The sequence below is a fragment of the Penaeus vannamei genome, chromosome 28, assembly GCF_042767895.1.
Source record: "Penaeus vannamei isolate JL-2024 chromosome 28, ASM4276789v1, whole genome shotgun sequence".
Classification (NCBI taxonomy): Eukaryota; Metazoa; Arthropoda; class Malacostraca; order Decapoda; family Penaeidae; genus Penaeus; species Penaeus vannamei.
The window spans coordinates 26512419-26528933 of NC_091576.1; the positions used below are offsets into that span (position 1 = coordinate 26512419).

A 16515-nucleotide genomic window follows, 5' to 3' on the forward strand; every position below is an offset into this window, starting at 1 on the left:
TTTTTCTTTCTTTATTCTGAGACACTTCAGAAAGAAAGCAAAATAAACCTTGGTAACTGAATTAAGATTTGAAAAATTACATAGTCTGAACTGATACATGCTGATCCAGAAAGCACCTTCACAAGTCATTACTTAAATTGTGTATATTTGACATCAATTTTGAATTACAGGCATTGTACCTGTTGTAATTGGATATATATATCATGAATATACATCAAATGCTCAAGGAAAAATGAAAAGTATCATGGAAAAATTGCCCAAACCTCTTAGGAAAGTCATGGAATTTTGATGCCAAAAAAGTGTATGAACCTAGACACAGCCTCTGCACCTGTAGGTTCTCCACTTAAGGCTAACCAATTTCTACCACATCTTCATTCACGAAGGTGCTGCAGTTGCTTGACAATACAACACCCTCATTGGTTGACTTAAGACAGTAGGTTGTCTGTCACAAGCACATTGAGTTTTGAATCGATTTGGAAAGATGACAACCAGTGAAATTACAAGAAAAAATCTTATGAAAACCACTGCAGGTGTCTTATAAAGATGTATCAACTATTAGCTATATAAAAGAAAAAAAAAAATGTTCAAAATAAAGTTACGTCTACAGTCACATACCAAATTCAGCAAAGCTACAGAGAAAACAATACCACAGTCTACGCACTTCACATGTACTCGAGGAAGATTGTAGACTTGATGTATTAGGAATGTCATTAGATCAAAACTTGACTTAGTCCTTGAGTGAATAATTACTGAAGTAGATGAGAAAGTGTTATCATGAAAATAAAGATATAGAATTGGAAAATTAATTGATAAAGGTTAGTTTTTTTTTTTTCTGTAATGTACTGGTGTTGGAACTTTTCATAGCCAAAGCTTGTACATAGTATGGTTGTATATAATTAGGCTAGAACAGGTGCAGAAGATTTTTACTGTGTAGTTCATATCCTCATCACATGTGCAACTTAAGCAAAAAGATTTCGCTTTCTTTCTTTCTTTTTTCTCTTTCTTTTTCCTTCTTTCTTTCTTTTTCTTTTTCCTTCCTTTCTTTCCTTTTTCTTTTTTTCCTTCTTTGTCTTTTTTTTTCTTTCTCTTTGTTTTTTCTTTTCTATTTTTCTTTTTTGTTGTTTCTCTTTCTTTTTCTTTTTCTTTTCTTTCATTTTCTTTCTTTCTCTTTCTTTTTTCTTTTTCCTTCTTTCTTTTTTTTCATTCTTTCTTTTTTTTTTCCTTCTTTCTCTTTCTTTTTTTTCCTTCTTTCTTTCTTTTTTTCTTTTTCCTTCTTTTTTTCTTTTTTTTCTTTTTCCTTTCTTTCTTTCTTTTTCCTTCTTTCTCTTTCTTTCTTTCATTCTTTCTTTCTTTCAAAAATTAGTAATTCTACACAGCTGCTTGAGCCCTATTACTTCAAAATATTCCAGTGTTCCAGTGTTGAGATAGGCCTATACATTGTATGAATGTTACTGTAGAATTCCACAAGTATTGTGTCTTGCAATATTTAAGAATGTAGGTAAAATTGGATGTATTATTTACCAGTTGCCTAGCAATAAGATTTATTCTTATTCTTAAGGGCCTGGAGGATTTTGGAGAAATAGTCCTGGCAGGTTGCGTTTGGTCTAAGTGCAAAGCCTCTGTCCCTTTTCTTCTTTTTCATATTTCTTTCTTTCAGCAAAAGCACCAATTTTCTTTGTAAGGTAAAGTAGATTATAAATTCCATTGGGCATGATACTACAGGTGTGTTCATCTTCACTGTCATCAGCGGTGTTTTTACGGTTTCCAGTGTAAACTTTGAAAATAAAACTGTGTATGTCGGTATTTTAGACAATTTGCTTATTGTATTGTGTAATCATCCTGGTATCTGGACTGACTGCCCTAGTGAGAGATTCAAGTCTTCTGCATGGGATCCAATTTAACAATAAGGTATAGTATAATAAATCATAGCATGATTAATGTGGGAGAAGGTAGGTCTGTGTAGATATTGAACCGAGGGAATCTCAGTATGGTTCCTCAATCCACAAAGAGCGGAATCTTTTTTTTGTGTGTGTGTGTGAACCGTATTCATGTTGATAAATGTGGAAAGGTATGAATGAGAACAAATATCTTCACAATACAAGAGATGTATTTAACCGGTTTCAGTTATATCTTTGTCAGAAATACATGTATTTCTGACAAAGATATAATCGAAACCGGTTAAATACATCTCTTGTATTGTGAAGATATTCGTTCTCATTCATACCTTTCCACAGTGTGTGTGTGTGTGTGTGTAGAGGGGGGTTTTGGGGTAGGAAATGAAATTCTGAACTTGGTACTAAAGGATTAGGAAAATGGAGATCTCTTGATGTTATATGGCCTCCTTATTTAACAGGTCGGAGTGCAATAGTGTAGAATGATGTGTAGCCAGGGGACAAAAAGAGAGGTAGCAAGGAAGAACAATTGGTAAAGAAAAGAAAATAATAACTTCTCAAGTTTGACCCCTGGTTACACTCCAACCACATTATTACAGTATAATAATTTTGATGATTGATACTAAACACTTTATACTGTATACAGCAGTATTGAATTCTGCTTGTACATCTCAGTGCAACTATGGGAGGATTTGACTGGGACGGTTTTATTTTGTTTGTGTTATAACTCAGAGTTGTTTTACTTATAAGTGATGTGTAAGTAATATGTATAAAAGGGAAGTACAGTGGTATCTTGAAGCTTAGCAAACCTAAAGTGTTTCTAATTGTATGTTACTTTCTATAATTTTATTTTATTGCCTTTCCGTGGCTGGATTAATTTTAGTAAGTATCCAGGTATGTATAAAGAAACAAAAGCTGTAACACTTGCTGTGCTTGAAGCCATAAGGGGCTCATACATGGAATTCTGTAAAATTCTGTTGGAGTTTCTTTCTGGGCAGTAAAAATCACTTTGTTTTCTTGTTTAATTGTAGGGTGAAAGTAAAGCAAATGGAAAAAGGTGCACAAGTTGCTATCAGCTCCTTAGGATGAATGAAAAAAGTGCAGTTATATAGCTTCAAAATCTAGGAGACTATTTTTAAAACCATCACCATTTGTATAGAATAAAATGAAAGGATGTAACATGGCTCTTGCATTCTTTGGGAATGATTACCCTTGGGCTTCATAATAATAGAATATTTAGTTGATTGTCCAAGGATTCTGCTGTTTGTTGGTCTTGTCACCATGAGAGTTATTTTCTTTTTTCAAAATGTCTCTTGTCATGAATGAAAAGTTTTACTTAATTTCATTTTAAAAAATATATTCTGAGTTGTCCCTTATTTTTCCTCTAGAGTGTGTTGGAATCTTGAAAAAAAAAAAAGTGTACTACCAGTGGTACATATGGCAGTGTGTTAAAACAAAAGCATTTGGGTAGAATATAGAGAGCGGCTGCCTCTTGAGATATGCAAATTAATCATTGAATGAAGTATTGGGTGAAAAGCAACAATAACCAAAGGTTTGAAACAAAAAATGCAATGTTATGCCACTTAGAATGATCAAGAGAACTGCCTTTATGTACCATTGCATTTTCTTTACTTGTAACAAATGTCTGTTTTTTTCTAAAACTTCCGTTTCCTCTACAGACTCCAACATGAGCTCATGACTTTGATGATGGCGGCAAACAAAGGCATCTCTGCATTCCCAGATGGTGACAATCTCTTCAAATGGATCGGCACAATCACTGGTCCTGCGTCCACGGTAGGATTCCTGAGTGAAACTTTGCATTTTTTATCAACCTTGTGTACTTGCATACTAAACTTTTATATAATATTAGAACTATATTTTGATAACATATTATTACTATTGTATGTTGGAAGATTATCATTATATATTTCTTTCATCATCTTCTTGGTAGAAAAACCCACAGTGCACAAACTAGATTTATTGAGGAAAGTGAGACAACAGTTTCGGAATCATCCTCGATTCCATCTTCAGGTCTGTTGTCTCACTTTCCTCAATAAATCTAGTTTGAGCATTGTGGGTTTTGCTACCATAGTATCAACATGGTGTTGTGTTTTTCTATTCATCTTCTTCTTCTTCTCCCCCCCCCCCCTTTTTTTTTTTTTCTTCTTCCTCTTCTTCTTCTTCTTCCTTTTCCTCTTAGGAATTGTCAAAAATTTCAAGCAGATTCTGTATGATTTCAGATTTACAAAATACATGTTTTTCATATTGCACAAACCATATTATACTGAAATGCAATCCACTTTTACTCATTTGATATGCTTGTTTCAGGTGTATGAGGGTCTGTCTTACAAACTCTCTCTAGAATTCCCCTGTAGTTATCCATACAGCGCACCAACAGTCAAGTTTGTTACCCCATGTTTCCATCCAAATGTCGACCGCCATGGCAACATCTGTCTAGACATCTTAAAAGAGAAGTGGTCTGCATCGTATGATGTGCGGTCGATTCTCCTCTCGATCCAGTCATTACTTGGAGGTATGTAACCCCACCCCCCTAACTTAATTTTTTTTTACCATTTGTAATAATTTCTTAGTTATTTGTAATAGAATTAAAGTCAGTTGGCAACATGTCTTAGATTTTCAGAATTCTAATTTCTCTTATAATACTACCGTGATCTTTTTGATCTAGGTGACAGGGAAGTCTTATGAAAAAAATTGGCAAAGGGGCATGTGATAGGAAAAGCTCAATAGGATATTGTTGTCAAGTGTTGGGTGACGGGAATGACTTGTTATGAGTGGGAGATTCTCTGTGGTTTGTTTGGAAGATGCTCTTGTATTATGACCACCAGTAAATGAGGCTGGAGTGTACCAACTGTGAGCTAAGCCTGGGAGCACTGTCTGAGCACAGGAACCAATTCCTGCCCACTGTTACCTGTAGCATAAGGTTTGTTATAGAAAATTTTAAAATACCAAAATGTAAACAAATAACAGTTTTGTTTATTGTTACTGAGTGTAAATTACCCAAAGAGATGTTATTGAAAACTTAAAATCCGTAAAAATGCACCTGCAGGAAAAGAAGAAATAACATTGGAAAGAGGAGTTTTTATAGGCAGGCCTACAAGCTCTTCACTTGGGAGAGTTGAGGTGCCACTTGAATACCAGTGGAATTAACACTGCCTACAAGATTAATCCCTGTATTGCAATTGTCACTAGTAATTCAACTAAATGGACTATTTAGGAAAAGAATTTCAAAGGAACCAAAAACAAATAACAAGAAATGGCTAATTTGAAACTGAGCATCTACACCCCATTGACGGCCCATCAGACTAGCATTCATAATTTTTGAATCAGTAAATTAGTTTGTTCTGTCTTCTAAAAATATGCACCAAAAAAAAACAAGACTACAGCAAAAATAGGGAATAAGTCCTTGTGCTCCTTGTTCTTTAACCCAGTAATGATGGGCCTCCCACAAATGAGACACCCCAAAAAATAAACACTGTATCGGGGCTCACAGTCCGACGCAGCAGCAGGCCTCGGCCGGGCCAGCCCTGCGTGCCGATTTTGTAGCTGCCTGGAATCTTTTATTTTTGGCTTCAAAATATACCGACAGTAATGGGTTAAATGAGATGGATGTGCATTCTATTCCGGCAGTTGAAACACAACGCCTGGCTAGACACTCACACAAGTCGGGACCTAGATGAAGACAAGGCCAATTGAACCACGCCTTCACTCTCCAAATAGCCTCCTCTCCATCTGCTCCTCCTTCCCAGTTTTCCTCATTTTCTACCCTCTTCTCTCCCAGTTCAATTGTTTTGCCATTTTAAATCCATATACTCCAATCTCTACCACTTCCCTGGTGTTTACTCCCCCCTCCTCATTTTACCTGTTGCTCGAGGCAATCCAAAAGTTCCACCCCATCTTCTACCACATTTTCTCCTACACCCATCTCTTCCTCTATTCCTTGGGCATCTGTCCCCTCCACTCCTCCTCAAAGTAAAGCCTTCATTTCTCAAACCTCTCCACCGAATTCCCCTCCAGAAACTCTTGATGACATGCAAAACTTCCCAAATTTGACCCAAGAGAATGGTCCTCTACCTCATCCACTCTCCAGTCTTTCTAATCCTGTTTCCTCTACTTTCAAAAGCAAGCTGATATCCATCATCCTCATGTCTCCCTTACCCTTCTTCCTCCCACTCTCTCCCACCATCGATCCTTCCCTTTCCATATGCGTTATTCTCCCTACTTTCTCCCCCTACTTCTGTTCCTTTTCAGATGCCCATATTACTCCCTTATGTCACAACAGTGTCCTATCAGTTAGAGATCGTAACTGCTTAGTAATTTGACATGAAGCAGCTACCTTTTCACATAATAGTACTTTAATCATGTCAGTCTGGTGATACTTTCTTACTTGTTTATTATTTATACTTAGTTCATGTCCAAGAATGTATCAGTGACTCCTGGAATAGATATGCATGGTAGAATGTGCATTGAAGTATACTTATATCCCACAACTTTAATATATTTTAATGCTATGGTTTGTTATCTACACTGACACAGATCTGTAAGGCAATTACTGAGCGAACGAGAATGACCTGCTTCTCACTTGCTCGTTAATGTGTGTTATGCTGAGTAGGGCAGTTTTACTAGCCTCTCACTAACCTCCTGATTTCATGCTTGTTCACTCCTCCAGTACCAATGTCAATACAAACAGCTCCAACTCCATCTCTGGTACTGGTTTTCTGTAGTCTTTCCTTCTCACACTTAGTACTTTCCCCTTTCTCCTAAATAGAGCATCCTTACAACAGAATCACTTGCCATTTCTTTGCTTTACAATGCATGTCTTCCTGATCCTGCATTATCATGCAACTCAACATCACTCATATATTCCATACATCCTATGAACTCTATGGTCCATGAGATGTAAGACCAGTTATTTTATGTGTACACAACTGAAATCAGTCAATTTTGCTGTACCCCTAGTCATGCTGGGATCTCTGTTAATGAATAAGCAGATACCTTGGCACACATTGCCGCCTTGCCCACAACCCAGCAATACCGCTTTTCTCACATATCAGCCACCGACTACTAGCCCCACTTCAAAACTTTCCTATATAACTGTTGGCAATCTTTCCAGTTAGGTTTGACCACCAATAAACTGCAAACTATAAAACCTGCCATTTCTCCTTGCTTAGCCCTATAGTGCCTGAACAGACACTGTGAAACTGCTCTTGCTCGTTAACAAATAGGTCACACCCATATATACTGCTATCCTACCCTCACTTTTCCTTTTCCTCTTTTCCCCAACCCCCCAGCCCATCGGATATCCCAACGGAATCCCCCACCCTTTCAATTGAGAACTTGTACTCCTTTATCAGACGGATAGATACCCTCCATTTGATCTAATCATCTTTTGTTCATAACCCTTTCCCCTTCTTTCAATCCCTATCATATCCCATTTACTCCTCTCCCTCTACCCGTTTCACTACTCTACTGTCTTATACTGGTCAGATAGTTAAAATAACCTACTTAACTGCCTTATTGATTATGATGCACTGGCAGTACAGTTCTAAATTATTCCTTCCAGAGGCGAGCGTAAGTCCCATGTCAATATTGCCATGAAGTTTATATTGGTGGATTGTCCTACCATGTCCTACCATATTGACCCCTTACTCACCAATGTCAGAAATGTTGGCATTTTGGCCACCCAACCAAACACTGTCGCTCCACAGCCCTCTGCCCTGTGTGTGCCCAACCTGGTCATGATCATTCAAATTGCCCTGTTCAGTCACATACATGTGCCAACTGTGGTGACTCCTATAACATATTTTATAGGAACTGCCCTACCTGTAAGCTTGAATGTGAGGTAGCAGTTCACATTCAAACTAGGCCTCACTCTACGTGAGGCTAGACAGGAAGCACGAAGACAAGGTTTTTTCTTTCCCTATTCCAAAGCAGTTCTTTGCTGCTGCTGCTGCATTTTTGTTCTCCATTATCCTTACCTCTCCTACCTGGCTACCCACATGAATCCCTTATGTCGCAACAGTGTCCTCCTCCGGATTTCTCCCCTCCTGACACTCTTCTTATTCTTCCTCCTTCCCTAGTCCCCTTATCTAATCCCCAGACTCTTCTCCTGATACTTCTCCAACAGCCATCTCTACCTGTATTAACCATTGATTATTTCATAATGGCTCTTTTATCAGGTTTTACTTAAAGCTATGTTACTATAGCTTCCCCAGTAACAGATACACCCCATTCCATCTGATCGCCTTAACCCTTAACCCTTCCCTTTATTAATGTTCAGTTTACGTCATTTGCACTCCCTATTTACCCTTTTCCCTATCATACTATCTCATAACTATAACTTTTGACATTTAATGCCCATTATACTAAACGTGAACTCATTTACCCTTTTCACCATATACTTTATCATAGTGCTGTATGACCTTAGATGTCTAGCACATTTATTTGTTTCAACCATTAACCATTAACCATTATAATGCTATATGAGTTGAAATTTAACACACTGACATGTATACATGTTTTGGCCATTACATCATGACAGCTATAGCTGTACCCAGAATTTAAAGGGTAATAGTGTTAAAATATAAACTTTTAAATTAAGACAAAAGATATTAAAAAAGAATTAACATGAATTACATTGTAAATTATAATATTGAATCCATGAATTCCATTTTTTAGGGGGTGGGGGGTATAATTGAAAAAACAAATGAGACCAAACATTGAGCATGTTAGGCTATGAACTGTATATAGTAAATTCATCTCATAATTTTTAATATATCTAAATAGACTGTATCCAGATGGGATGTAAAATGCTTGGAATAACCACCCAGTGTATATTAATGCCACTAATCTTGGCACATTATTGACCAGCAGTTGTATATTTTTTATAAGTTCTGAATGTTTATATTGTCTACGGAAGATTTGGTCTGTGGTTTACTGTCATAGGTTACTGATCACTATCCATTTTTCTCTGTTTTAAATCATTTTTATTGCTCTTTAATTTATGTTAGCTACAAATATAGAAAAATTAATAGACTGCAAATGAACGGAACATTTGGTATTATCGAAAGATGCTACACTTAACACTTTCTTATGTCTTCCTCTAAAGGGCTACTGTTTAAAATGAGTAAACTGTGTATTTCCAGTGCACCATTTGCATCCACTATCAACTGTAGATTTTGTTGCTTCACGGATGCTTTTTGATATCGAGCACACATATTTGTTTTAACCATTAATCATTAACTATCCTCAAGTTCTTTTTCAATAAGGAATCAATAACAAGACATATCCAACTGAAAATCATCTATTTACCACATGCTATGAGTTTTTGAAAGTTTTTATATCTAATACTGTCCTTATTCTTATTACATCATTATTATAACTAGTAGCAGTCCCAATAGAAATAAAAATACATTGTTCCCCAAAATTTAAGGAACTGCATAAATAGCCAAGGCATAGTAATTGAAACTTGGTAATGACTAAGCCCTTGTGGAGGCATAGATGTGTAAACAAAATGAAAAACACCTTGGACAGGCCATGTATGCATGCCCTCCTGGTGTCAATGGGTTAAACTTGTCATACAGGATTACATAAACTATTTATACATTGAAAGAGAGGTATGGCTTCTGGTAAGGTAACTATGGCAAATAAGTAATTGTGGAAATAAGTTTCTTTACCCCATTTGGTATGCAAATCGCTAATGTTTATAAAAAATTTGCAGGATCATTAAGTGGTTGATTGATGTGGATAGGATCATTAAACTCCTATGAAATGTATTGATTTTGCCATATTCAACTTCATAATCCAATTCTAACAAATTATAACATCCTTATAGAAGCTACTACTGCAAGTGCAAATTTTTGTGTTCTTTCTGCAATACTTTAATATATTATCGATTTGAGTTCTGTGCTTGAACTTGTTCCATTTTAATTAAGTATATTTGAATAGAACTACAGCTGCAAGCCTCTCACCTCACCTCTTTATCTATCATTCTATCTATATGGTATTTGGTGTATCAAACACACATTAAGTGGAATCATGTACAAGACTGCCTTATCGCACCTATTTACTCTATTCCTTGTTTTTTATGGCATGAGAATACTGTTAATATTAACAGTAATAAAAATAATAGAAATGGAAAGAAATTCCACCAGAAAATATCAGGAATGGGGTGAGATAGTCCACTCCTAGGTAATTGACAATTTTCTGTATTACAACCTGTGCCGGTGGTCACAGTGGGCAGGAATAGGATCCTGAGCATGGAAATAGTGTCCTCCTTGGAACTTGCACTCTTCAAGTCATGGCTCATAAGTGGTACATTCCAAACTTGTCTGTCACAGGAAATAATGCAAAAGCCCGTTCCTAAATGGCCGCTGAGTCTACTCACCCTCCAAGAACTTTGTGCACTCATGGCAAGTCATTCCTAGAATATGTTGGCCTGGCTGCATTCAGTGAGGAATAATAGATTATCAAAGTAGGCTTAGAACCTCTTTTAAACCTCATTACCTAAAAAAGATTGTTTATGCTACAGTCAAGAGCATAGAGGATGGGCAATTTTATGCTTGCCGTGCTTATTTTTTCCCTGAGCAGCCGATTCCCCATGCATGCTATTGCATGGAGAAGCTCTCATGGTTGGGTTAAGCACATATCTAAAGTGGAGGAAGGTGAAAGGCCAGAATTTAAATAAATATTCAATGCTATATCTTTTCCTTGGTTTACATATTTGAAAATACCAATGCTGCTAAAAATGATTATGATAATTTTGATAAGGTAATGCTTTAAGAATGATTCCCAGATTCATCTTCAAACTTGGTTTATTTAAAATGATTAGAGGGTATATAATGGTTAACATTCTTTTTAACATTGTGCAATCACAAATTTGAATCTCTGAAAATTATTACTTAATATGAAGTATGAGATTTCCCTCACATAATGAATTAGGAACAATGGCTGAATTTCAATATTTCCTAGTTGACATATGGTCATATAGGTTAACAACTAATTATTATTATTTTTTATTTTGCTCCCATAATAGCTAATGGTCTCAAAACTTAACTGATAAAAAATATACATATTTTTTTGCTCTTATTATTAAAAAAGAAAAGAAAAAAAGGCTCCAAACTCTGCAACTATTAACACTGTTTCCAGGTTCTGAATTTTACTTTGATACTTTTCTGAGGTAAAATGATTCAATCAAAGGGATTTAAGTTGTATATTTTTCTCTTCCAGAGCCTAACAATGACAGTCCCCTGAATGGCCATGCAGCTGAACTCTGGGCCAACCAAGTGGCATACAAGAAGCACCTGGTAGAACAGTACAAGAAGAATAATGTGGACGAGAAATAGTCCTTTAGGGGGAGCTTTGTCAGAATACTAACTCACAGCATGGCACTTTTGTATATTGTCTTTAGATGTTTCTGGCCTGTGTTCTAGCCGAGGGACGGTTCGACATGGGTCAGCAGTGTGCTTGGAGTTAATAGTCTGATTTTTTGTATTGTGATGTAAGGAAGCCTTCCGTTATTTAGCCTTTCATAGAAATTTTTATACATATGTTTACTAGCTAAATACAGGTAATTTTGTGATCCCTTTTTTAATCAGTTAATGTGGCCTTAACTATTCTTGTATTTAAGTGCTGAATGCAGTATAAATATTAAGTAAGGCATTAGTGCACTCTGGTCTTTTATTTAATCATTATAAATTAACATTTTCTGTTATGAAATTGTCAAAATAATTACTGTTAACTAAATATTGCTCATTTAACCATATAAACGTAACCAAGTGCATTTACTCATTTACAAGTTTCATTTTTAGTACTTTTATATTTTTTAGGGGGGAGGGGATTCTCTATTTCAAAGTATACTGTCTGCAATGTGCTTAACATATTAAAGTTTATTAATATAAGCTGATGCCAATGATATGCTACTAACGTTTAACTTTACTCATAATGTGTTTCATTTACATTTAAAAAGTTCTGCTTCACAATGATCTCATTTAGCTAGGTTCAAGGTTGACTCTTCTTGGTGAGGGCAATACGTTAAAGATAAGACTAAGATTGGGAAAGGAATCCATAATCTGACCTGTCGTGATCAGCTTTGTCGGACAGCGCAGTCAATCGGGTATTTTCTGGCTATGAGCTTTCTCCCTCTTCAATTTTGCACGTCCTACTTTTTCCTATATACTTTACTTTTATCAAATCTTTCTGTCCAGACAAAATGAGGGATTGGTTTATTTTTTATTTATTTTCATTATTATTAATGTTGTCATTATTTAGATGATTATGATCATTATTATTATTTGTATATAATCTACAACCAGTACATTTTGTATGGAGTTTCCTTTTTTTATTCCAACAGGCATTTGATTTCTGGTTTTAGGCACTCATTTTAACACTGTCTTCTGAATAAATATATATAGATATATATAAATGAATATATACAACTTTAGGAAATAAACATGTTTTCGTAAAATGTTTTTTTGATTGCTCTTACAGCCCTCCTTGTATACTGATAATTCTCAACTTTTGTGTCCTAAAATCACAAACTGGGCTGCTGATATTTTCTTTGGTTCAGTAAAGGGAATTTCAGGGCTTGTAAACAGAAGTAATAATATGTCTTTAATACTGTGGCCCTATCCATTCATTCACCATGGGTTTTATGTATTGCTTGGGCTAACTGATACACCCTCAGGTAAGCTAATTGATTTTGCCAAGTAGTATGTATGATAGGCCATACATTGCAATTATTACAAAAGTAATAACTGCAAAATTTATGAAAATACTCGATCCAAGTTAAAACCAAAGAAAATTAATAACTATTAAATCCAAGTTAAAATGATAAAAGAAAATTTACTAGCACTATTTTAAGTTACCAGTATTCAGTAATAACTAAACTAATTTAAACAATATGTGGAAGAATTTGAAAAATGTAACAGTGAAGTACTAACCAGAGCCATTGCTCTATAACCGGAGTAAGCATTGCTGAAGAATGCTCTTATAAGTTCACAATTTTCATATTTTTTTTTCCTTTTGCCAATAGTAATAAAACAAAGACAGTTATAGTAATTGTAAATTTACTAATTAAAATACGAAGAAAATGTTAAAAGGACAAAAATAATATTGATACTTTGAAAGTAAATAGTATAAACAGCAGAAATAGTAGGAACCATTTCCCAGATGCAGTATATTCAATAATATCCATAAGTACATGGAAACATGAGATAGTAGGACCCAGATTAATGGATATGTTGCACATCCTAATACCAGGTCCTGTCAGCTTGGAGTGACAGGACCTGGTTTACATTTTTTTTCTTTGTCTTTTTTTGATAACCTGTAAGTTTATCAGTGAGGAGAATTCATTAAAACTACCCAAGCAATTAGAGATTACTTTGTTTTTGATGTTCCAAGGAAAAAAGAAAATAGAGTAAATTCTTATTCAAAATTGATTGAAATAGTAATGAAGACAAAGAATCTTGCCTCCTTCCCATTTTGTCTACATAATGAGGTAATATTCCTGTTACTTTAGAAGCAAAATTTGACTATGTAAATACCCTACCCTGGCACCAGATCCAGTAATAGGAAACTTAAATCCATGAATTTCCTCCCACTAACCAAAAGAAACATGATTCAAGAAATGTAAATGAAAATAAGTTTGCTGTAAACATTGCTGTGTGCAAAAGAAGTTTGTGGTGAAACAAAATTGAAACGAAAAGAGGATGCCTACTCTCCTTGAGCAGGAACTACTACTAGAGCCGGTTTGTTAAAATTGTGTGAGGTCCGACCCAATGAATATTTGCATATACAGACATCCATATACGCAGAAATAAATGCTTATCTATCATATATATATAATTTTATATATATACATATACATATATATATATATATATATATATATATATATATATATATATATAATATAACATATACATATATATATAATTTATTTAGTTGTCTCTACAGCATATATACATTTATTTTTATGTATACATAGGCATAGGAAAAGGGGGGGGCAGGGGGGGTGACTGCCCCCATTCTATAATGGAGGGGGGGGAGGGGCAAACTCTGTTCCCCCCAACTCCTCAACATTTGAGTATATTCCCTGTAAATAGACAGTGAAATTCCTGAGTTGGTTTTTGATAATGGTGAGCCATTATGTCAAGTATCATCTTAATAAAAATGTCAGACATTGTAGTGCATAAATTAAATTCCAGGAACTTCAGCGGGTTTCGTCCCCTCGTCCCACACCAGGGCTCTACCCCTGGACCCCACCTCCGGCTGTTTTTTGGGGAACCTACTTTGCCCCCTCTCCACTTTGAAATACCTTCCTATGCCTATGATACAGGGAGAGGCTAGATCAATAGCAACTCCAGGAGGTGTCATGGCGCCTGATTCTATGTTTTGGAAAAAAAACATGGGGTTTATTTAGATGACGTCACAAAAGTTGGCTGTTGTGAACATGGTCGATCATATTGGTCTTCAGTTTTCAAGATGGAAAATAATTATTTTAATAGTTATATTTTCACTGAACAATCATCAAAACAGACGCCATGACACCTCGAGCTGCTACTGATCTAGCCATCCGCCATTGGTTATTTATACGGACATTCTTATACGTCTGCATAATGAATTTTCATTGGGTTAGGCCTCGCACAAACCGGTCGCTAGTCTGTCTGTAGTGAATAATGATCAGCTGATATCTTTTATTCTAGAGCTTTCACTTCCTTTATTACTTGAAAGATTAATACATAAAAGGTTGGTCTTGTGTATCTACAATATCACTAACATTATTATTCTTGATTCAAATAAGTTGAACCCTACATTGTAGCTTTTCAGATGTGATTTGTGGATGTTTAAGTGAAGACTCATTTATATCAGAAGTTCACGTAACAAAGTGTTTTGATTTCAGCATAAACAGTTCCAACAAATTACAGTAATAATAAAAATAAAACTTCTGAAAATGAAAGTACCAAGAATAACAGTTAAAAGGAATAAAGGAAAAATGTAAAAAGCAAGCAACAGAAACAAGCGACCCTGATTTTATTTACCAATATATAATATAATTGCCGTTAGAAGAAATCGAATAGAAAGTTCTTTTATCTATAACTGCCGTTAGAAAAAATCAAATGGAAAGTTCTTTTTCTTCACAAATATTATATTTAACTAACAAAATAAAAGAAAGTATTTCAAAATGCCACACTAAAAAAACAACAACAAAAGTTTGTCAATTCTAGTCTTCAGTTTGCCATTTTACAAAAAAAATAGAAATAAGTTAACATCTATTTCAAGGGGAGTTTTTCACAGTGAACTTTCTCTATCAACTTTTCCTTTGATCAGTATAGAGCTTAAATCTCGACCATTCGTGCCGTTTCGGTCTTAGCTCAAATCTTTTTGCTCATTGTAATTCTGACCTGCAGATATTAACAGCGTCTCTCTCTCTCTCTCTCTCTCTCTCTCTCTCTCTCTCTCTCTCTCTCTCTCTCTCTCTCTCTCTCTCTCTCTCTCTCTCTCTCTCTCTCTCTCTCTCCCTCTCCCTCTCCCTCTCCCTCTCCCTCTCCCTCTCCCTCTCCCTCTCCCTCTCCCTCTCCCTCTCCCTCTCCCTCTCCCTCTCCCTCTCCCTTTCCCCTTCCCTTTCCCTTTCCCTTTCCCTTTCCCTTTCCCTTTCCCTCCCTCTCCCTCTCCCTCTCCCTCTCCCTCTCCCTCTCCCTCTCCCTCTCCCTCTCCCCCCCCTCTCTCTCTCTCTCTCTCTCTCTCTCTCTCTCTCTCTCATTCTCTCCCTCCCTCCCTCTCCTCTCCTCTCTCTCTCTCTCTTTCTCTCTCTCTCTCTCTCTCTTTGAGGGTTGTTTGAAGCTGAGTGTGTACAGATATCAGTATGGTGAGTATAAATCTAAAATTATAAAAGCTATATTTTTTGTTGCGAAAAATACTAAATGCAACAAAAACGTTTCATTTATGTTATGCAAGTGCAGGAAAATATATTTGGGTATACAGTGCTGAAAAAAAAAGATACGCAAAGAAGGTCTTAATTATAAACTAGCGCACTATGCTCAAAAGGTTGCCGATCCCTGCTATAGACCGTCATCTACTGCAATAATATTCCCTCGAACATAATTGGAGTATTCTACACCCGCCCTCACTGCACATCTCCTCGCTCCTGTATCAAAACATATTTTCCTCCTGAGATCCATCGTCGGCTCAACAGATGGCGCTTCCTGTCAACAGTTCCTGCTGACGTTTACTGATCCTCGCACCGTCTCGTAAACAACTCGGTTTTGGGCCGGTTCAACAACACCGTTAAATCCAGTTATATCAAGATCATCCTTGGTGTAAACCGATTTTCTAACGAATTGTAGGTATCTTTAATGGTTTGTGACACCAAGAAAGCCGATTTCAATTTACTTTTAACACTAAATCGCGTAATTTTCGGAAATAGTATTTTCGTTTCTGTAAATCCATTTTCCAACGATTTAAGATAACTGAAATGTTGATTGTAAGACTGTTTTATTTTCACATTTTTCTTTTGTTTAGTGGTTTTGCGTACCTGAGCATGTGGAGTAAATGAGTTGCAGTTGGTGGACATTACTGTTGCCAGTATTATCATCATCATTATTAT

General features: G+C 35.9%; 1 protein-coding gene across 1 annotated transcript in view; it reads left to right on the forward strand.

Moving 5' to 3' along the window:
• Nucleotides 1-12375, forward strand: part of vih (ubiquitin conjugating enzyme vih) — a 14173-nt gene extending 1798 nt beyond the window's left edge. The window contains exons 2-4 of the mRNA XM_027359556.2: nucleotides 3572-3686; nucleotides 4221-4425; nucleotides 11139-12375. Coding sequence (XP_027215357.1) covers nucleotides 3572-3686; nucleotides 4221-4425; nucleotides 11139-11254 — 436 coding nt within the window. The 3' untranslated portion in view covers nucleotides 11255-12375. The remainder of the gene's footprint in view (nucleotides 1-3571; nucleotides 3687-4220; nucleotides 4426-11138) is intronic.
• Nucleotides 12376-16515: the final 4140 nt, after the last annotated feature.